The 21,843-nt window shown below is 45.0% G+C and overlaps 1 protein-coding gene across 2 annotated transcripts in view; it reads left to right on the top strand.

Annotated features, from left to right (window-relative positions):
- Window positions 1-21,843, top strand: part of Trio (trio Rho guanine nucleotide exchange factor) — a 287,626-nt gene that overhangs the window by 122,456 nt on the left and 143,327 nt on the right. For both annotated transcript variants that reach the window (XM_026783734.1, XM_005356663.3), the window contains exons 8-9: window positions 7,335-7,466; window positions 14,789-15,019. In XM_026783734.1, the coding sequence (XP_026639535.1) occupies window positions 7,335-7,466; window positions 14,789-15,019 (363 nt within the window). The remainder of the gene's footprint in view (window positions 1-7,334; window positions 7,467-14,788; window positions 15,020-21,843) is intronic.

Genomic DNA, 21,843 nt, shown 5'->3' with positions numbered 1-21,843 from the left:
GGAGCTGTTTGACACTCTTGTTAAAGAGAAGGTTTACGGATCCCACCACCTCAGCTCAGGTCCGCCTGTCTGAAAAGACCCCAGGGAGGGAAGGCGGCAGAAAGTGAGAGATGGCTTGTGGCTGACATAATTGCAGGGAGGATGCTATCGGCGAAACACCTTTGCATGGGTCCCTGACATACAGTGCCGGGAGCCTTCACTGTGAAGACTGCCAGATGGTGGGTGGTGACTTATTTCAAAGGAAGAAGGCCAGTGCAGCTTTTCTCTCTTCTGAAGGGAGACGACTGTGTTTGTAAGGATTGGCATGCTGGTTCTGAGAAGGGCAAAGTTTCTTTCTGTCTCAAAGCAGTTGTCAATAAAACTAAGCAGAGGTCCCAGCTTGCCCAGGATTTCAGCAAGGCAGTCTTGTGTTGCACAAGATGGTAATTAGCAATGATCTCAACACTAGAAACCTTTAAAGTGTGAAGCAAGGAAAGAAACTAGTGGAATATAAACAGGAAAAAAATCTTAATGGCATCACATGAAAGCGATGAGTGAGGCCGTCAGATTACACTGTTGGATGCCTTACTAACTGCGCACTTAACCATTTCTATGACCAAGGACAAACAAACCCACACAAGGAGTGTGGGTTAAAGTAGCAATCTTCCATGACCCCATAACTACCTCCGCTCCACAGGTACAGAGCAGATGGACTTGAACATCTGACATTGTTGCTAGAGAAAGACAGCTGTATATTTTACCTGTCATCTCTAACAGCTGTGCTATGATGGTAGCAGCCCACTAGGCCAAGATCTGCTGAGTTTGTTGGTGGGGATGGGAGGCTCCAGAAATGTATGTGGAGACACTAGGAGCTGTACCAGGCTTTCTCACTTAGGCTACCCACCAGCTCCCACATCATGACATGGAGAGGTATTATTAGTTTTGAATGCAAAGCTTTGGCTTATGCTCATTTCTAGCTAGCTCTTTTAATGTAAATTAGCTTGTTTCTCTTTATCCATCTCTTGCCTTGGGACTTTTTGCCTTTTCTTACTTTCTTGCTGTCTCTATGTCTAGCTGGCTGTCAGCTGCCCGGCTTCTTGCCCCAGGCGTGTCTCTTGTTCTCGCCTCTTCCTCTCAACTTCTTTCTCCTTTTAACCCTAGATTTCTCCTCCTGTTTATTCTCTCTCCCCAGCAGCCTCATCTATCCCTCTTCTGCTGAGCTATTGGCTGTTAGGCTTTTTATTCAATCAGTCAGGTGCTGTAGGCAGGCAAGGTGAAACAAATGCAACTCGTTTTTACATCATTAAACAAATGCAACAAGTGTAATACATCCTGACACCATTAAATAAATCCAGCATAAACAATGTGACACATGTTTGCACAGTTGAAATACTATCCCATGACAAGGAGCAGGACATCTGGCTTGCAGTCGTGGGAGACCGTCTGTAGTCCATATGGAGGGATTCAGACCTGTGAGTAAACCCAGAACACCAGTTGCTGTTCTCATTTGCTTAGAAATAATCTAGAACAGTGCGTGTCGTGGGAACATCTCCTCATCCATGTTCCACTACTAAACATTTCAGATGTGCGGCAAAGTTGAAGGAGCCCAAGGTATTGGGGTGAAATGAACAGCTGTAATTTATAGATTTGAAGGGGACTATGCTGGAAGACATGCCACTAAGAAACTCATGGAGTCCTGATTGAGCTTCACAGTGCTCCAGGTCTCGGCACTCGTAGAGAAGAGGCATGGCTGAGCTTAGGGAGGGACGGGGAAAGAATGGGCACTGCGTGTGTTCTGACCTTGGTGAGTCCTGTGCGCAAACACCCAGTGCAGGAGGAGCAGTAGGGGGCCTTTGCCAGTGTTTCCTTTCCCCCTCACCGAAGAGAAGAAACACCCAAGGAACTCTTACAACATGGGAAACTACACCAAGTTAGGTGGGCAGGAGAGGAGTAGGTGGGCTCCGCCTGCTCTTTGCCTTAAGCTACAGCACATCTAGAGAGGGGCAGAAAAGTGGACTCCATGACTTAGACTTTCATCATAACCACCTCTTTGAATCTCACCCAGAATTTTCATTGAGGAACTTAGATGTGATTAGGGGACACAGTGCTCATACATGTGACCCAGGAACTGTCCTGCTGATGAAAGAAGGCTTCTCTGAGGGTGCGTGCCACAAGGAGCTGCTTGGCGTCCCGGCTCTGGTGTCTGCCAGCGCCTTTATAAGTCAGATGCACGGTTTCCAAAGACGTCCCCACCGTTCTCTCATCTCCTTAGCTCTGCTGGTGGTCAGGACTCAGAGGGTCAATTTGTAGTAGACAGGAAGACGGGCCTCCAGTGTTATGACTTTATGGTAGGTTCTGTCTAGGGACCTGACTTTACTTAGCTTAGGTCATGTGACATGTTCTCTGGGCAGTCCCTTTGTGTCAGGAAGATTTCATAGCAAGTATTTTTTTTTTTTTTTTTTTTTTTTTTGGTTTTTTGAGACAGGGTTTCTCTGTGGCTTTGGAGCCTGTCCTGGAACTAGCTCTGTAGACCAGGCTGGTCTCGAACTCACAGAGATCCGCCTGCCTCTGCCTCCGAGTGCTGGGATTAAAGGCGTGCGCCACCACCGCCCGGCCATAACAAGTATTTTTGTAATTATATTTTTAAGCAACAAATTAAAATGATTTTTTAATTTTTACTGTCTTGGATTTTACTGTCTTTTCAAATCCCCAAGTTTTAGAGCTTTTTGTCCCATGTGCTAGCCTGTCATCACTTGTGGCTGCTGAAGCCACTTACGGTTAAATAAAATTAGTAATAGAATCGTAATAAAAAATAAACATGAATTAAAGGAGAATTAACTATTTCATTCTGTCCGTAGGTCACAGCACATGTGGCCAGCAACTGTGTGGTTAGACCACAGGCAGATGTTTCCATTGCCGCTGCACTGAGTGCTGAGCCAGCTTATGTGGCGTGAGCCTTGTTTCAACTGTGACTAATGGCTTTCTGTGCTCTAACAGTCAAAAATGAATTAGCTACCCGTGGTTTTGTCGTCCTTGGATATTTGCACAGCTCTTAACAAAATGAAATAAGGCTGATGATCATTTTGTCTCTTAGCCTTGTGGAATAAATGGAGCCAGGGGTGTAACTGTCCAGACAGCTTGTTGAGCAGGGTTTGCGCATGTTCCTAAGCCTAGACCTTGCGTGGAGGTCTGTGACTTGAACCAGTCCTCATCAGAATAGCTCTTCCGCCCTTACAGTAATATTCACATAAAACTACACTTTTCATTAACATATAAAAAGGAAACGTTTATTATTAAAATGATGTGTGTTTTTATTAGGCTGGGGAGATGGCTCAGTGGTTAAAACACTCACCACCTAACAATGAGGACTTGAGTTCGATCCCCAGCATTCATATGAAGCTGGATGCATTAGTGCATATCTGTAATCCCACAACTCCGATGGTGAGACAAGAGATGGGGATCCTCATCAGCCTGCAGGCTAGCCAGCCTAACGGATGCAAGTTTGAGCAACAGGAGCCCCAGAAAGCAAGTACCACAACAAGGAGCCCACACTGTCACACTTGGGCCCCATACCTGAATACAAACACACACACACCCCTGAACACACACACATATACACGCCCCTCTGAATGAACACATACACCTGAACACACATACCTGAACACATACATAACACAGACACACACACCTGAATATACACACTCCTCAACACACAAATGCACACATACCAATGTATAAAACAAAGAATGATTTCTACATGATTGTCCTCTTGTGGAATATACATTTGGGTTATTTGGGCATGTGTCTGAGTTAAATAATGAAAAAAGAATAGACTGTCACTTCAGTATCCCTTTGAAGGAACAAAGAATATGGAACAGTCCTGTACTAACTTTATTTTTTAAGTAAACCTTCTTTGCGAATGCCTTTCTTCAAGGTCTCACCTTAATTCTTGGCTTGCGATAATAACAGTATTCTCATGGGATGGGAAGGATGTAGGGTAAAAGCTGTTTGGAAACAAAGTATATTAAGAAGTAGGCTGGTGGCATGCAGAGTGATCACTGGCATGTTTGGTTCATACCAAGCTTACTAAACTGTTTTCCCCAGGTTTCTGTATTGGAGCCTCTGAGCTAGATTCATGGTATGTGTCTGGAAGTGCTCACATGCCCCGTGACTCCCATGGCCAGAGGAGAAATGAAAAGTAGACTATTATTACAGAATTCAGTTATTATCTAGAAATGAAAACAAAGTGAGATGAGACACAGGGAGAAACTCCGAGGTTTGTGCTCGAGTGTGTTGGTCTCCTTTTCAACCACTTGGTTTTTCCAAGTAGGAACAATTGCTTCTGAGTAATAATCAGATCATTCAATCTAGGACGTTTTAATCTGTCTCCTCCACCACCTGTGCTAGGCAGAGGCCTCAGGAGGTAGGGGAGGGGAGATTGAGGGAGGAGGCTGGTTAGGAAATAAATTTCCAGGAGGACCTTAACCCTGAGGTTCATGCTTAGAGTAAATTAGTCTGCTAAGTAATTATTCAAGGTCTCATTTTGAAACTGTGTCAGTCATTTCTCCCTCACCCATTCGACTCAATTTTGCGAAGTTATCCTACTTACACTCCTTTTCATCTTCTGTTCAACAACAGTTTTTTAAAAAGACATTTGTGGCTGGCTCAAGCAAGATGAATCTCAGCAGCTACTGTTAAGAGCATTAGCTGCTCTTCCAGAAGACCAGGGTTCAATTCCTAGCACCCACATGCAGCTCATAACTATAACTCTAGTTCCACGGGAATCTAGCACCCTTACACAGACATATACAGACAAAACACCAAAGCACATAATAAATAAATTTTGAAGGAAAAAAAAATCTTAAAATCAAGTTTTCTTCAGTGTTAGAAGCGCTCTGCCTTTCCCTGTGCTGGGGGTCCTGGCCTGGCCTACTCACTCCTCTTTCCCTGTTCTTGAGGATCCTGGCCTGGCCTGCTTGCTCCTGTCCGCTGTGCTGGGGGTCCTGCCTGGCCTGTGCATCCTGCTATGGATTATGGCCTGTGCCTGAGGTACACAGAAACTGAAACACGGCATCAGGTTTTACATAAAAAAAGAACTTTTAAAAATTAGGTCATCAAGCCAGCAGGCTGCTGGGAGCCTTCTACAGAAGAGGGGCCAGGAAGAACTGGTGATTGGATGGGAGTGTTTAGGTTCTTTGCCTAAAGGTGTAGTACTTCTTCGCCATACTTCACGTACATGGATCTTGTTTCTTCCCTGAAGGGGTTATGTCTCGTGAGGAGGAATTTGACCCACTGCCATGAGAAGGTCATAGCTCAAGTTGAGCTGGCTTCCTCTGCATGTCCATTCTTGAAGAGCCATTTTCAAACTATCTTTGAATCGATCTTGGAAGTTTTTCTTGGAAAACAGCTTAAGTATTTTGTTATTTCAGGAATCTATGCTGGGTACATCGAGTCCTGTTCTGATTTTAGTTGCTTCAAAAATTGGAGGTGAATGCATAGAGAATTGATACAGTGGCCTCTGACACTGCTCCCCATTAAATTGTGAACTAGTGCAGCATCTAATTAATGCATGTTCTGTAAAAAGCATCTTACTTCTTCTTAGTACATTGTAAGTCTGTGTTGGGGTGCTTGGCAGTGGCTGTTGTCTATGAGCTAATTAATTGCTGACTTGGACCTGATGACTTACTAATAAAGGTGGCTAACTCCAGCCAATTCATATTTGTAAAAAGGGTTTACAATGACTTATTAATTGGTATTAAGTGCACGAATGGAGGAAGAGAAAGTGAAGCAGCACTGGAGATTACTCAGCAGCATCTGACCTGCCCTGATTGACGTTTATAGAACAAGCTACCCAAGAAACACTTAGAATGCGCCGGAGTAGTATGCGTGGGAGGAGAGGTCTGGAGTAATCTCATGATGACTCCTATTGCCTCGAGAGTGCTAGTAGACTCCATAGAGGTGTTGATGGAGATCAGTGGGACTCACGGTGGTGGAGGGATGCTTGAAGCCACCAGAAACCACAGGTTGTCTGCTGACACTGCCATGTCTTCAGACTCTGAGGTTTGCATGTACAGAGGTTTTCATGAGCAGTAGCTACATGGGTGACTTGTCTGTCTGAAGCTCCTGTATACTGTGAGTGACGTGAATGTAGACAGAAGTTTCTGTCCCTCCTAGACCCACAGCTGTTCAGTCCCAAAGAAACACACAGAGGCTTATATTAATTATAAATTGCTTGGCCTATTATCTCAGGCTTATTATTAACTAGCTCTTACAACTTAAATTAACCCATAATTCTTTTTTATGTTTAGCCACATGTTTTGGTATCTTTTCTCAGTGAGGCATTCTCACCTTGTTTCCTCTGTGTCTGACTGGTGACTGTGTGTCTGCCTTTTTCTTCATCCCAGAATTCTCCTAGTCTGGTTGCCCTGCCTATACTTCCTGCCTGACTACTGGTCAGTCAGTGTTTTATTAAACCAATATGAGTGATAAATCTTTACAGTGTACAAGAGCATTATCCCACAGCACATGAAGACTGTTCTCCTTGTACTTGAGAATTATACACTGCCTTTCCTGTCCTCTGCCTTCCCTGCTGAGCATAGACTGTGAGGGACTGGCCTCGGAGAGGTTAAACCCATCAGCTATTGCCATCGATTTGGTCTTTAATTGGGCTTTCTGTGCTTTCTTCTTCACTCCACTGTGAAGGATTCTGATAGCCTCTCCCCAGGAGATTTGCTAGTGAGTTATCACTATTGATGAGCTCTGGAGGTGATGGGGGAGTGAGGTAGTATGGGAACCCGGGTCAACATTCCAAGCTGAGCATCCTAGACTTCCCTACCAGTTTCCACCTCCTGAAGTTTCTCCTGAAAGCCCGGATTAGGCAGCCTTGACCTTCCCGGCCTGAGCTGAATAGTTTGAGAGACTTGGTTTTCCTGTAAGCAAGCAAGAGACAAAGTAAAGTTGCAGACAACACCCCCCTCCCCCCAGTGAAGCCCACCCTACTGCTCAGCCCTCCTGGGCAGAGAGGGGAGTAGGGAAGAGTGGGCTTGATGTTCCCCATTGCTGGGGTTCAAGTCAGGAAGCAGGATTTCAGTGTGGACTGGAAAAGCAAAAGAACAGACAGACAAGGCAAGACAGTGCTATTCTGGCTCCACGAGCAGCTGGCTCCAGCGATTCCGTTAACTGCAGCTGCCTGCACCAGCCGCCCAGTGATATTCAACCATGTTACTATTTGCTTCCATTCTCCCTCAGCTACAACTCGTATCAAAATCATATTGGAAGTGTCTCCCTTTCAACCTAAATGATTAGTGATCGATAGAAATAATCTTTTCTTTTTCTTTTTTTTTTAAACCTCCAAGTACATGAGCAATGTGGATTCATGGTGTAAGGCCTGTGGTGAGGTAGACCTTCCCTCCGAGCTGCAGGACCTGGAAGACGCCATTCATCATCACCAGGGGATCTACGAGCACATCACCCTCGCTTATTCTGAGGTAAGGGTGTGTTTTACCTCGAGTGCAGGGCATCGATGGGTTTAAAGGATAGCTCTAAAGCTGTAAATGGACGTCTTGGGCAGCTCAGGAAAAACTGTATCCTGCTAAACTATAGTTTATTCACCCAGCATTTGGATTTCTGGTAGGTACGGGGTGAAGGTGGGGAGTAAAGTTTGTGGTAGCCAGAAAGCAGTCTTTACATGGATTGAGGCGTTTGGAAATGGGGTGCCTATATTTTACCTGTTAAATAGTAAATAGTTTCTACCATATTTGGGAAATCTGCACTTGCATGCTATATAGTCTAGGCAAAATCAGTTTAATCTTTGTGACTGAATCTCATTAGATAGTAAGGGATGCCTGCTTCAGTTGCATGCTCTGGGTCCCAAAACATTCGCTGTTTTCCAGATGTGTAGAGCTTGCTGGCTTAGACATCCATGAGTATTAGTTGCTTTCATATAGCTGTGACCACAATACCCAGCAGAAACAACTGAAGGGGAGAACCATCTCTTTTGACTTGTGAGTTCACCAGGGCCAGGCCATACCCTTCAGACCCCCATTCCTGGTGACTCATCTCCAGATTCCAGAGCATCCACAGAGTACATGAGACCATGGAGGACCAGGCACCAAGTGTGACGTTTCCTTTGTGAATTTTAAGGGGCTCTATTGAAATTGTGCTTGATGCGCCCTTGTCTCCTTTGCTGCTGCCCACTTCTGTGCCATGCTCTGTGGTACAGATTTTAGACAGACTTGCTGCTCACCGTACTGAGGACACCAAGACATTGAGGTGGCATGACTTGTGCCAGGTCAGCTGGTAGAGCGGGATAGCTGCGTGACCTCAGGCAGACTGGCTGCATGTTCCCATTGATCACTCTCCTGGCATGTTGCTGAGTTGAGTGTCATCCTCACCTGTGTCTTGTTTACCTGGCTGTGCAATAGGTGGTACCTTAGTTGTGGTTACTATTGCTGTGATGAAACACCATGACCGAAAGCAGCTTAAGGAGGAAAGGGTTTATTTGACTTACTTCCCTTGAAGGAAGTCGGAGCAGGACCTCAAACAGAGCAGGAGTTGACAAAGGCCATGGAGGAGTGCTGTTTACTGGCTTGGCCTTCATGGCTCTCCCAGCCTGTTTTCTTATAGAACCCAGGACCACCAGCTTTGGGGTGGCACTGCCGACAATGAGCTGGGTCCTTCCACATCAATCACCAATTAAGAAAACACCTTACAGGCAGGCTCACCTGCCGCTCATTCTTGTGGATGCATTTTCTCAACTGGTGTTCCCTCCATTCAGTGACAGCCTTTGTACCACGTCGACATCAAATTAGCCAGTAGAGATGGGTCTGTGGAAATGGTGAGACTCGAAGGAGTAGGGGTGGGCAGAAACCCGAGCTTGCTTTCCAGAAAAAGGGTTTTCTCCTTTCTCTTTAATAGGAAGCATTTATACTGTTCTGTGCTGATGGCTGCTGTGACGCCTCAGTCAGAGGTATTCAAAGCTCCCCACAGAGGGCTGGACATGCAGATACGGAACTGACCAGCTGGCAGCACCATGTCCTTGGGCCCAGGTCTCCTGCAGACTAGTGTCTGTGTGCAGGTTCAGTAGAGCCGCAGAGCGCTGCTATGCTTGGCTCAGGTGTCGTCCAGTCTCCTTTCTGTTAGTCACCCTTTTGCTCAACAAGTGTCTTACTTTTTTGAGTACTCCTTTTTGTTTTCCCAATTCTGAGTTTAATTGTACATTCATAGCTACTTGGTTGTTCAGTTTGTTAGGAGCTGCTTATGTGAGTGGCAGTCCTTTGTACAGTCCAACTAAAGACTGCATGGCTTTTTCATTTCTTAAAGCACTTTTACTCATGAGGATTATGGGTTTGCTAATCCCATCGACTGCTGAGGATCATCAGGGTCCTAGTATACCATTTCTGTGCAGCATCTAGTTCTCACCTGCAATACTCACGACTAAGCAGTCAGTTACCTACCCTTATGTGGCCTTTTCTCCAGCACTGCTCTGTGGTTACAGTGGTGGACCTGCACAGGGCAGCTGTGTACCCTGTCCTTATCAGACAGAGAAGGCATGGGCAGCCTTTGTTCCCAGCACAGCTGGTTATGCTCTGCTTATGGGAACAACTGAGAAGATGCATGGCAGACATCAGAATCACTCTGACCTGACTGAGGTCAGCAGTCCTAGCTACAAAACAGGAATCTCTAATTACTTCTCCACATCCTATAAAGTGGGCAACTTGACTTGGTACATACATTACCTGTGGCATAGTTTTGCTCCAATATAAACTGGTGCTGATAATTCAAAATAATTTGATGGGAAGAAAAGAACCTCCCAAGCTGAGGTCTAAAATGAATTTTTAGCCTAAGTATGTGTTAGCAACAGAACTATAAATTCAGGGGAGACAGCAACTTGTACTCAACTGAAAAAAACTTTCAGAAAACATAATGACAGTTCCTTTGCCTGTAAATTATAAGATAGTTTACAACCAATTGAAAAGTGGTAGAATGGCAGCTTGCGCCCACATTCCCCAGACCCAGGCCTGCCCGTGTCTAACATGGAACACAACCGTGCTCTCTCTACACCGCCCCTCTCTCCACACAGACATCCTGTCCACAGATCCATTCATGTCTTTTACTTTTCTGGTCGAATATTGCATTAATATGTCTTGACCCTCTCTTTTCCTGTCTTTTATGGCTTAGATTATTAAAAAGTACAGAACTGTCATTGTTAACCAGGCTGTATCCACCTAACCCACCATCCATCCATCCATCCATCCATCCACCCCCCCCCACCTAGCCAGCCCACCACTCACCCATCATCTCCTCTACATGCACTCTTACACATGTGCATATAATTCTCTCTGTGTCTGTTCCTAACTGTTACAGGCACACATGCTGACACCAGTTCTGCACTCCAATTTCACCAGGGCTTTTGGCAATCTCCCCCACTGAGCGCTCAAAATCTCTTACTGGGCAGCAAGAAGCTTTCCTTGTGTTTTGTTTGTCAACTGTTGGGTTTACTTTGTGTCTCTGTTGTCTCCCAGATGTGTAGTGTGACTTCTGGTTCCTATTTCTTTGCCTCTCACCCTCAGGAAGTCAAAGGCTCCCATTGCTCACTACCTCAGCTCTGCATTTTCTCTCTCCCAGAAAATGAGAAAGACCGACTGCTCGGATGTGTTTAGTGATTGTCCATCCCTCCCACCCCAACCAGTGTTTTCAAACTTTTAGAATTCAACTTCTTGGGGCTGGAGAGATGGCTCAGAGGTTAAGAGCATTGCCTGCTCTTCCAAAGGTCCTGAGTTCAATTCCCAGCAACCACATGGTGGCTCACAACCATCTGTAATGAGATCTGGTGCCCTCTTCTGGCCTGCAGGAATACACACAGACAGAATATTGTATACATAATAAATACATAAATAAATATTAAAAAAAAAGAATTCAGCTTCTTGCACTAACCTAAAGGAGAGATGACAAACTTCCACTCTTGGGTTCCTTTTTTTCCCCCAAGACAGTGTTTCTCTATGGTTTTGGAGCCTGTCCTGGAACTAGCTCTTGTAGACCAGGCTGGTCTCGAACTCACAGAGATCCGCCTGCCTCTGCCTCCCGAGTGCTGGGATTAAAGGCGTGCGCCACCACCACCCGGCCTCTCTTGGGTTTCTGTAGTGGCAGAGTGACTGCCATACACATGTCTCTGAAGCCACTAATTGAGAAGTAGTTCTTTGTCTTGTTCTCAAGAGCCTTGGGGGTACAGCTACAGGGTCCTGTGTGCTATGGTGTCCAGAAGATGCCGCCTCTCCTTGGCGCTTCCTTCTCTGTCTCACCATCTCCACTTATTTTTTCATTCAAGAACAACATCTGCATTTGTCTCTAGCTGTAGGAAACCTGCTGATGTTTTCAACCCTCAGGCGCCTGCTTTCCTTTGTCTTAGTTGGTCCATGCCTGTGTTACTCCCGTGTGTGTCAAAGTCGGATGGGAAGATCAGCTAAGTCATGCTCATGGCAGACTTTTGAGAGAATCAGAGAAGATGCTGGTAGTCCTGACTCACTGCAGATGGTGTTTTAGTCTCACAAAGCTATGAAGCAGGGCCAGTGTTTTAAGCTAGGATGAGTGGTTTTGTGTATTTTGCCCATTTCTTTTCTTGTCTCTGGACTGTTGTTTCCTAATACCTCACTGACCTTTCTCAGGATAGTATTTGTTTGCTCTTTGGCTCGTTGCTGGTCTTACAGCCTTGAGCAGTGAAGTCTAGGTGTGTCCTCTTTAAGCAAGTGAAACATCTTCCTTTAGGGCTCTCAGTTCAGAATCTGGATTGCTGAGAAATGCAGAGAACAAAGTGATAGAACTAGGCTAGGCCAGCTCCAGAAGGTCTCTGGGGTGTGTTTTTAGGGCTGCTCACTGGGATCCATATAATAAAATGTGCTGTCTTAGTCACTACTCAGGAAGTATACCAGGGAAATACACAAATTTCCCCCTAACTGTTAGGAACATGCACACCTTTGATATAGTGAGTTTAAATTTTTCTTTAGTTACAGTTTGCTTTTCAGTGCTTGCATTTTCCCAATTCATGTCGGTATTAAAACATATTTGTTCACATATTAATAGAATGTTGTTCTTTATAAAACATGATTTGATTGCCCATTAGGTCCCATGGCCTCATATTCCAAGGGAAACAAAGAACAGACCAGAAACTGAGCCAGTTTGATCTTTAAACAACTGTGGAAAATCTTGCTCTTTGATAACGAAGTCTTTCTTTCCACACATGCTTTGCCTTGTACAGCTGGGCTGGAGCCCCTGAGGGGCTCCTAGAAACAGCTTAAGCATCACTTGCCCCTGTAATTAATGATATTCAGACTACACCACTCACTTGAACGACATCAACTTCACATTACTTCTTTAAATATTTAAAATGTATTGTTTCTGTTTTGTTTGTGTTCCCGCTCATGTGACTACTTTCCATCACTGATTTTCTTCTGATTATTGTGCACCACTTAAAATCTTTCCATATGGCACAGCCACAGTATTTATTAGGACTTGAAGTGCATTTTTCATTTGTTACTATATTTCCAAAACTATGGAAATTTTGATTAAAGTTATTGAAATATACATGATGTGATGTTGTCTAATGTGCTTAAATAACACTTTTTAAGCACCGAATGTGTGACAACTAACCAAAGTAGAATTGTTCCAAAGGTCTGTAGAATTGCCATGGCTCAACTTGCTTCAGGAGGTCTGTGCTATCCTTTCCAGTGGGGAGGAAGGGGGCCCAGCCTCAGGGTTCTTGCTGAAGCTACTGCTGCCGGGGTCAGATCACTGCTACATTGTACTAAGAGACAGGCTGGAGCTTAGGAATTCTTTGTAGCACCAGTTCAGTGAGAAGTCAGTAATTTGGAGCAGCTATTGAGTCCCAAGAGATGACACACCCTAGGGCATAGTGGAAACAATGCTACTGACTCATCTGAAATAAAGCGTGTGGACTCTAATCTTCCATGTATAATTTAAATGTCTATAAGCAGTGTATATGCTGGCTAGGCACAATAGAAAGGTGATTGATCAAGCATATTTCAGTTTATAAACACCTAAGTACCTGCATATGCACTGGAAGAGATTCTGCATTCAGACTGGCCACACATGTGAACCCGATGTGCATACGGCCACAAAAGATGGCACTGGAGAATAGGTCCATCAGGGAAGTGCATCCTGAGAAGGAATATTGACGGGGGAGGTGGTGTTCTGAGTGCTGAGTGGCTCTCAAAGGGTAGTGAGTGCCCTTTGCTCTGTGAACATGGTCATCATGTTCTGGAACAATCAGCAGTACTGCGGTGGTACACAAAAGGGGAAAGGGCAGTTTCTCACTGTGTGCCAATCCATTCTTAGCTGAGTGCCCCGCCTCCCAGTCTGTCATAGGAAACCCAGATCGTCCCCCACTTCATGCAGAGCGGCACACAGATTGCCTCCCAGAGGCTTCCAGGGCAGCAGAATCTTCTGGCTGGTCTTACCCCATTTCGTTTCAGCTGGCACTAACAAGGTTCTTTGTTATCTGGTCACTGTCATTTAAGTTTTGCTATAAAGATGTGTCAAATGAGTTGCAGACTCCCAAACCTTTATAAGAACAGTCCACAGTTCCCACAGAGGCAGCGGTGCTGGCCTGGAAAATGCTGTGTTACATTGTTGCAGGCCTGGAGAGCCACTGTGCTACATTGTTGCGGGTCTGGAGAGCCACTGTGCTACATTGTTGCGGGTCTGGAAAGCCACTGTGCTACATTGTTGCAGGTCTGGAGAGCTACTGTGTTACATTGTTGCGGGCCTGGAGAGCTACTGTGTTACATTGTTGTGGGCCTGGAGAGCCACTGTGTTACATTGTTGCGGGTCTGGAGAGCCACTGTGTTACATTGTTGCGGATCTGGGGAAAGCAACTGTGTTACATTGTTGCAGAGCTGCAGTGCTGGTTGAACCAGAGGAGAGCTGGTTCCAGAGCTCTCTGGTGCAGCCCTGTGCTGTGCAGGCCCTGGGTGAGCTGTCTGTTCCAAGGTCCACTGTGTTCTGAGTCAGTTGGCATCTAGGCTGTTGTTAGTTCCCTTAACAGAACTCCGAGTGGGTTTGGGTTTGGGAGTGTTGAGCAGGAAGGAAGGTCTCAACAGGGTTCCTTGGGGTACCCTGTCCCTGTGTTCCATGCACACTCCCCAGGTTGTCTCAACAGGTGACTTTTTTTTTGTGCTACCTCTGGCATAATTATTCATAATCTGAAGAATCCCAAATTGGAAAACCACATACTACTTATTTTCTTTTCCACATCCACTCGCGCTGATTTCTGTGGATAGCCTAAATGCTTTCATTTAATTGTAATTTGATAATTAGACACCACAGTATAACACTGTGGTGCCATTCCAATCAGAATTATTTCTTTAAAGTTAATAGGTCAAATAGAGTGGCATTTTTAGTTTTGTTTCAATTTCGTAAAATAGAGTTGCTTTTTGGGTTCATCAGAAAGTTTACTTTTTATCTGATGGTAGTTAATTACTGGTATCAGTATTGTAATGATGTGTTGTATTTGCTCATAATAACTCGAGAAAATTCTTACTTTAAGCTTCAGTTCACAGTTACCCTAGCAAAGCTAGGACTTGTTGACTTGTGTTACATGGGCTGATTGAGAGCAGTTTCTCTGTGTTTATGCTATGGGAAGTTTAACTTGGTGTTTGATGTCATTGGATAATTGATGAATGGTTTTACATTTTATTTACCTATGGTTGCATGTGGCTGTATGTGGGCACCTGATCTGTGTGCAGTCTGGGCAAAGCATGTATGCTGAATAATCTCTCCCATGTGTTGTGAACAGGTCAGCCAGGATGGGAAGTCTCTCCTTGATAAGCTCCAGCGTCCCCTGACTCCCGGCAGCTCTGATTCCCTCACGGCCTCCGCTAACTACTCCAAGGCTGTGCACCATGTCCTAGATGTCATCCACGAGGTGTTGCACCACCAGCGCCAACTTGAGAACATCTGGCAGCACCGCAAGGTGCGGCTCCACCAGAGGCTGCAGCTCTGTGTCTTCCAGCAGGATGTTCAGCAGGTGGGTGCCCATGCATGCCCTTTGCAGAGAGCTAGCTAGCCCTGGTTCCCGTCCAGTGAGGTTGGGGGCTCTGGTTTCCGACTATGGCCTGATGCTCCCAGGTGACTCTTGGCTACTCACTCTACTATGCTGACACCTAGGGTGAGCATTATGGTTATATCCACTTCCTCTCACTTTTGTTGGCTTTTGAGTACTGTTTTATTTTATTTTTTTTAATATGGCTACTGTTTCTCTAAGGTAGGGAGTGCCACCAGTGGTACATAGTAGGTGCTTAGTAATGTGTCAAGTAGACTGTTATGGCTGTTTCTGAATAATCAGTATCTTTTTTGCGACTTTGGTGGTAGAAAACAGGGTAAGTTGGAGTCCTCAGCCTGCGGCAGAAGAACGCCAGACTGGGGGAGCATGCAAAGCGTGACATAGCAATGACAGTAATTAACTCAGGCTCTTGCCCCGTAACCAGTGTAAACTGTGTACAAGTCCTGGGGCTGAAGATGTCTGTATCTGCAGTGCTAGCATATTAAAGGTTGGCCTGAACCCAGCTCCGGGGTTATCCTGGGGTCAGACCTCACTCCTTTTTGACATTATTGTGTCCCTGTGCACAGGACACAATCTGACAGGGCTGTCAGATTTCCGGGAGCCACCTGAGAGTCAAGTGGGTTTCTGTTTGGTGGACTGGGACTTTGGAGAGTCATACTGCAGACAGTGTTTTGACAGATAGAAGATTCTCCTTGTAGACATGGTTCAGTGCTAATCTGGTGGGGTCGTAATGCTGACAACAGCTCTATGGTTTATACTCCTCACCTACCATGCTCAGTTTCTTTTGATGATTTTGAGTTCTCTGGAGATCACATATATAAAATGACTCAGCCATGTGCATTCTGGTATGTTATTACCTTTTCTTCTTCTTATTAACCAGGGGGAAGAAGGGAAATAGGGGATAAAGAGGGTTGAGGTGGCCTCCCAGAGGCCTTGTGAGGGAATGAGCACCACAAGGTGAAAGGCCCAAATTGTCCTTTATCTGAATCATTGAAAAATGCTTGCAAGCCAGGACAGTCAATAGATTAAGTACATCTCATACTCCTTAGCTCTCGTTTGGTGACACAATTAGGAGTCAATGCCATTTCTAACAGTGGTCGCTCTTCTCCCCGAGGAAGCAGCAGCAGGATGGTCTCTTGCCCTGGCAATTTGAGACCCTGGTCTTATGAGAGTAATGGTTGGACCTTTCTAGGTTGGGGAAGGCACTGCGAAGGAAGAGCTTCAGGGTCCAGCTATCTGGTCTGGTACCAAGTACTTAATGTACCTGAATTTGAAAACAGCATATCTATATCTATCTATCTATATCTATCTATCTATCTATCTATCTATCTATCTATCTATCTATCTATCTATCTATCTATCCATATTCTGAGCTCATGTATTTAAACCAGCATTTACAGAATATTAGGTGGAATATCACATACCAATACTCCTATTAACATCCCACAGAAACAGATATTGCCACTAAGGGGACCATTTCTTGTTGACTTGTAATGGTTTGAACCTATAAATGAAAACAGGAGATCTTCCTGTAGGTTTGAATTGTGACACCAAAGCTAAAAGTCAGAGAAAGTAATCAAAACAGATGTGTTAATAGTAGGATAGAAAACCCAGAAATACTTGTCTGGAGCTCAGGAGATGGGTGACAGAAAGTGTTGTCATATAAAGCAAGGTGGTAAGCTGAGGCGAAATGCGCAAAAAAAAAACAACAACAAAAAACCAGGGCAGCATTTTAGAAAGGTATCAGGGAAGACAGATTAGTACAGTTGAGAATAAGCTACAAGAATATAATGAGCCAGCTAGCGATCCCATACGTTTTGTTTGGGGGAATGGAAAAGCTTCAGCCGCTATTGTGCAGGAGAAAGAAATGCAGAACTTTCTCAGTGTAGACACTGAACGATGATGGTTTCCTGCCAGCAGCCCTCCTAGAAGAAAGTCCTTGCAGGAGCATTGGCTGGATTATTGCAGGCTCCCAGGATATTGGGTCACAGGGGAATGGCTGGAGAGTTTGGCTTAGTGGTGAATTTCCCATAATTTCTGTTCAGAAGCAGTGTGGAATGGTAGGAAGGGGCGTGGTCAAGTGGAGCTGGTCTGGGCCGTAGATTCCACTCAAAGGACGGCATGGGAGTGCGTGGACTCTGTTGTTGCAGGCTTACCCAGCACAGGCCTCCTAGCTGCTGCTGCTCTTGCCTTTGGCATTGATAGCTTGAATAAGACCTTCCTGACAATCACGTAATCCACATTTCTGTTTCTTGTTTCCTGTCAGGTAGCCCTCATGGAATGTTTATTTGCATTAAATGGTGAATAATTGTCTTACTTCTTGGCAGCAAGTAATTTAAGCCTACGCTTCCATTTTTATGGAAATCTAATGGTGTTTGCTGCCCTGTTCGCAGTCATGGAAGGTGTCCAGAGCAGGATGCTCTCACACTCGGTTTTCTGCCTCACCCGCCTGGTTTGCCCAGCTCTTAGATTGTCAGGATTCAGTTATCCAAAACAGTGAGACACATAGCCCTGCATATCTGCTCTCTGGAGGCCACACCGATATTCATCAGGCAGGGAGACTGCTCCCTCAAAAGCCTTCATTTGCTCCTGGCAGCCTCCTGTGTGAGCATCCTCCTGGAATTACCTCCTGGAAGAGCTCCTTCCATGTTTATGATGTACTATCGTAGACTGTCATAGACAGGAAGTCAGGCTCATGTGTACACAAATGGTCCTAGCTGCTTGAGTCTGGGGTAAGAGGACCACTTGAGCCCAGGAGATAAAGACTGGTCTAGACAACATAGTGAAACCCTGTCAGGGGAAAAAAAAGAAAAAATCAGAAAACCTTTTTTAAATGTTTGAGCAAATCTGGTCCATTCTAGATTCTTCTCATCTATATTTCCTCTTCCCTTCTCGTCTGTGCTCTGAGAGGTCGTGTGTTTGTTGTCTAAGCATTTTCCCTGGGGCAATAGAAACAGATGTGGGCTCCTATCTAGATAGGACACCAATGACAGCCCAAAGTATGATTCACATCAAACTCCACCTTGGAGAACCAGTGAGTTTCTTGTACTACTTACAGAGCATGGAACCCCAAAGGCAACTGCACGGCCAGAAATTCTTACCCCACCCGTGGATGACAACTTACCCATAGCTGTGTAGAGGCCCCAGTTTAGTTAACCTTCCCTGGTCTGTATATTCCAGCACCTCCCAAGGCCACAAGACCATGCACAGTTAGGGCAAAATTATATTACTGTCTTTATTTATTTTGTTCATAACGTGACTTAGGAGGATCCATTAATAAGACAGAAAATACTCTTAGCTTGGCATGTTGAGGTAGAGGATTGTCACCAGTTAAAGGCAAGGTTGCAGATAAATGGTGAGTTTTGAGGACAATTTGGACTACATAGTGAAAACCTTTCTCACAAAAGAAAACATCTACTAACTATACATTGTATCTTTCACACACTTGCCTAAGGGTAGGAGTATAGCCCACTGGTGGTGTTCTCTACCTAGCATAGGGAAGGCTCTGGGTCTGTCCCCAGCAAAACACACATGTGCTTGCATACACGTGTGTACATGCATACACATTGCTGAAGTGGCTAAGTCTTCATTTTATAATTATTTGTGTTTTATGTACATTGGTGGTTTTCCCTGCATGTATATATGTATGAGGATGTTGGATCCCCTGGGAGAGGAGTTACAGGCAGTTGTGAACTGCCATGTAGGTGCTGGAAATTGAGCCCAGGTCCTCTGGAAAAACAGCCAGTGCTCTTAGCCACTGAGCCATCTCTCCAGCCCTGTGAATAAGCTTTTATGTGTTTTTGTCTGGATGTTCTTTGGGTTCTTGCGTAGATTGTAGAAGTATCATTTTTAGAGATGGAAATCCAGTTTTTTTTTCTTAAAAAAAAAAAAAAAACAAAAAACACTGCCACAGTTTCCAAATAGACTTTGCACCCTGTCATATGGCGTGGTCATGTCTAAGACCATATACTATGTCAAGCCTACATTTCAGGGTTTCTCTTGGAACCTTGCTTCTAGCTTACAGTGGACAATGATGAACATCTGCATGTGCTGCACCTCGGGGAGTAAGTAGGGATTTAGTGCCCATAATTAAAACGTTTAGAAAGACTAAAGCATGTGATACATAACACTTGTGTTGGAGTCCAGACCCCTCCAGTCCTCAGATGCCAGAGTGTTTCTAAAACCATGCAGAGATGGAAGGGTCTGTGAGGATTGCTCTCTTTGATAAGGTTTTTAGTATTTGTTCACAAGTTCATAAAGTAATAATCACTGGGAGATATGAATCCACGAGACTGGTAGAAATTAGGTAGTGGAACCTTCTTGCAGAAAACTGTTTCACAGATGGCATGTGCTTTTTAGGATGGCCGGAACCCTGGCCCCTGAACAGAAGAGAGAAGTGTCAGGCGCTTGTCCTGAGTGCTTGCTAACTGGCCCTAACCCAGTTCAGGTGTTGGCTTTGGCAGTGCCGTTTCTTCCCAGAAGTCTGAACTGTCCCAGTGCGGAGCACAGTTCTCCTTCCAGCCAGCGACAGCACCTGCCTGTCCGCTGTGCCGACCAAGAAGAGGCCAGAACCAAGGCTTAGGAAAAGTGCTGGGAGACTGACTTCTGGGGCCACCACCACAAAATTGCCAAAACCCTCTGCCTCTGTTAAATGAGAATGCCAACTGTCCCTCCTCGGAGTTTGCTGGAAGAGCCAGCGCTTACTGTGTGCACAGCAGTGTGCCAGGCTTGCCTTGACAGCAGGTGCTCAGATGAGAAGATGACTAACTAGTTCAAGTGCACTTGCCATCATGGTCAATAATGACTAACTAGTTCAAGTGCACTTGCCATCGTGGTCGATAATGACAAGCTTGTCGTTAGTCAGTGATTTCCTTTTCATTACAGAAACAGTCAGGTTAAACCATTAGCAGTTTGGTGCACATTGGGCTTTTATCTAAGGGATGCTTTAATGTTTTCAGGGCCTTGACCTTAGGATTGTTATTTGTGTCCATTAGAGGTCACCAGTTGGCAGGAAAGATGACCACAGCCTGCCTTTTGCATACAGAAAGATGGTATAGGCCTCCTAGGTATTTTGTTTTGCTTCTGAGCCAGGTAGCTGAGGAAAAAGTAAAAATAAGTACTTTTGACTTGTTCTTCAGCTTAGGGTGAGGGCAGACCTGAACCAGCCTCGTTTGTTGACAACCACTGGGTACAACTGTAGTCAGAGATGGCTGGCTGGACTTAGGTGATAAAGTTCCCTGACTTGCTAGTCTTTTTGTACTTAAATTGAAGGGTTTGTATGCATGTTTTCCAGATGGTGTTTTTTCCACAAATACATTAATCTGAGATCCCCTTGTCAAAAAGAAAAAGCCACCGAGGCTTAATAACGATTCAGTAGCCTCGTGGGAGACTCGGAAACTTTAGCAGGACTCCATAGCTGTGAGCTGTTTACTAAATGTGTGGGACTTGTACATCGCAAGGACAAGTTGCTTTGTATTTGTTTGAGACACAGGGACATCAGTGTTTTTACACTTTTGGAAGACCCGTTGCTAAAGGAAACATGGCTGCTATCGTCCTGTGTGGTCCACTCACAACAGCATAGATTTCCAAGCTATGTTTCCTGAAATATTTCTTAGTCTTAAAAGATAAAAATTAAAACGCAGTAGTGAGTTGCTCCCTCTAGCTCTTCAGACGACGTCTCTCGACATTGGAAAGCCACGCCTGCCTTCAAGGCTCTGGAATGTGACGGTAATCGTCAGGCTTGGGCTTTCTGATGGCCTGGGGCTTTGTTGTTTTTAAGTAAAGGAATATATAGGAAATACTACAGAAATGTTGTTTTAAGTCTTCTTCCCCTTCTATCCCTCCGAGATCTTACAGATAAGTAATAGACTGGAGCTTAGATGATACTTTTATGATTCTAAATCCTTTTCAGGTTTTAAATATTTATTCCTTTTGTTTATTAAAACTATTATAAATAACTTACAAACAAAACTATTATTATTAAAACTATTAAAAATAACTTACAAATGAAAACATCACACACTGAAAATAAACTAGACCCAAAGTCTGTATGTCTCAGTGAACTTCTGTCCAGCAGCTGAGGGCCTCATGGTGAAAGTTACACTTTTGTGTGGTGTTGGGCACATTCTCTGAGACAGTCATTAAGTAGAGACATGCTCTCTAGGGTCTCTTCCACAGCCCCAGTTCTGCTGGGGGCAGGTGGGGAGTGCAGTTCTGTGTGGAGAACAGTAGTTCAGATGCAGTGGAGTATTTCCAGCCTGTGCCATCAAAGAGCCTCACTAGATGGCAACAGACCAGATGCTCAGGTGTGCTGTGCAACTGCCTTGTGGATGCTGCAGTCATTTGTATGGACATATTTGAATTCTCAACTGTGTGTGGTCATTAGTGCTCACAGGGAGGGACACAGAAGCTGAAATAAAACTATGCAAACTTCCTTCCAGCACTTAGTCAGATGTGCAGAGGGACAGGTGTCAAAGAAGTGTGTTTCAGAGGGATAATCAGCAGAACTAGCTGAGTTAGACCACACTGACAGCATGCAGATGGATCCAGTGAGCAAGGATGATGGCCAGGTGACTGTCAGTGTTGATGGGACAGGAAGGGATCAGAAATGAACCACATGACCAAGAATGAGAGGAGCGCACAGCCCTGACCTGAGCACCCCTGCCAGGCTTGCTGTCCATTCCCAACCCCAGCCCACCTCTGCTCACAGCTGCTCACAATTCCCGCAGTCCACCTCTGCTCACAGCTGCTCACAATTCCCACGGTCCACCTCTGCTCACAGCTGCTCA

This window comes from Microtus ochrogaster, chromosome 19 (assembly GCF_000317375.1).
Source record: "Microtus ochrogaster isolate Prairie Vole_2 chromosome 19, MicOch1.0, whole genome shotgun sequence".
Lineage (NCBI taxonomy): Eukaryota > Metazoa > Chordata > Mammalia > Rodentia > Cricetidae > Microtus > Microtus ochrogaster.
Note: the sequence above shows the minus strand (reverse complement) of the source record. Positions and strands in the feature narration are given on the sequence as shown.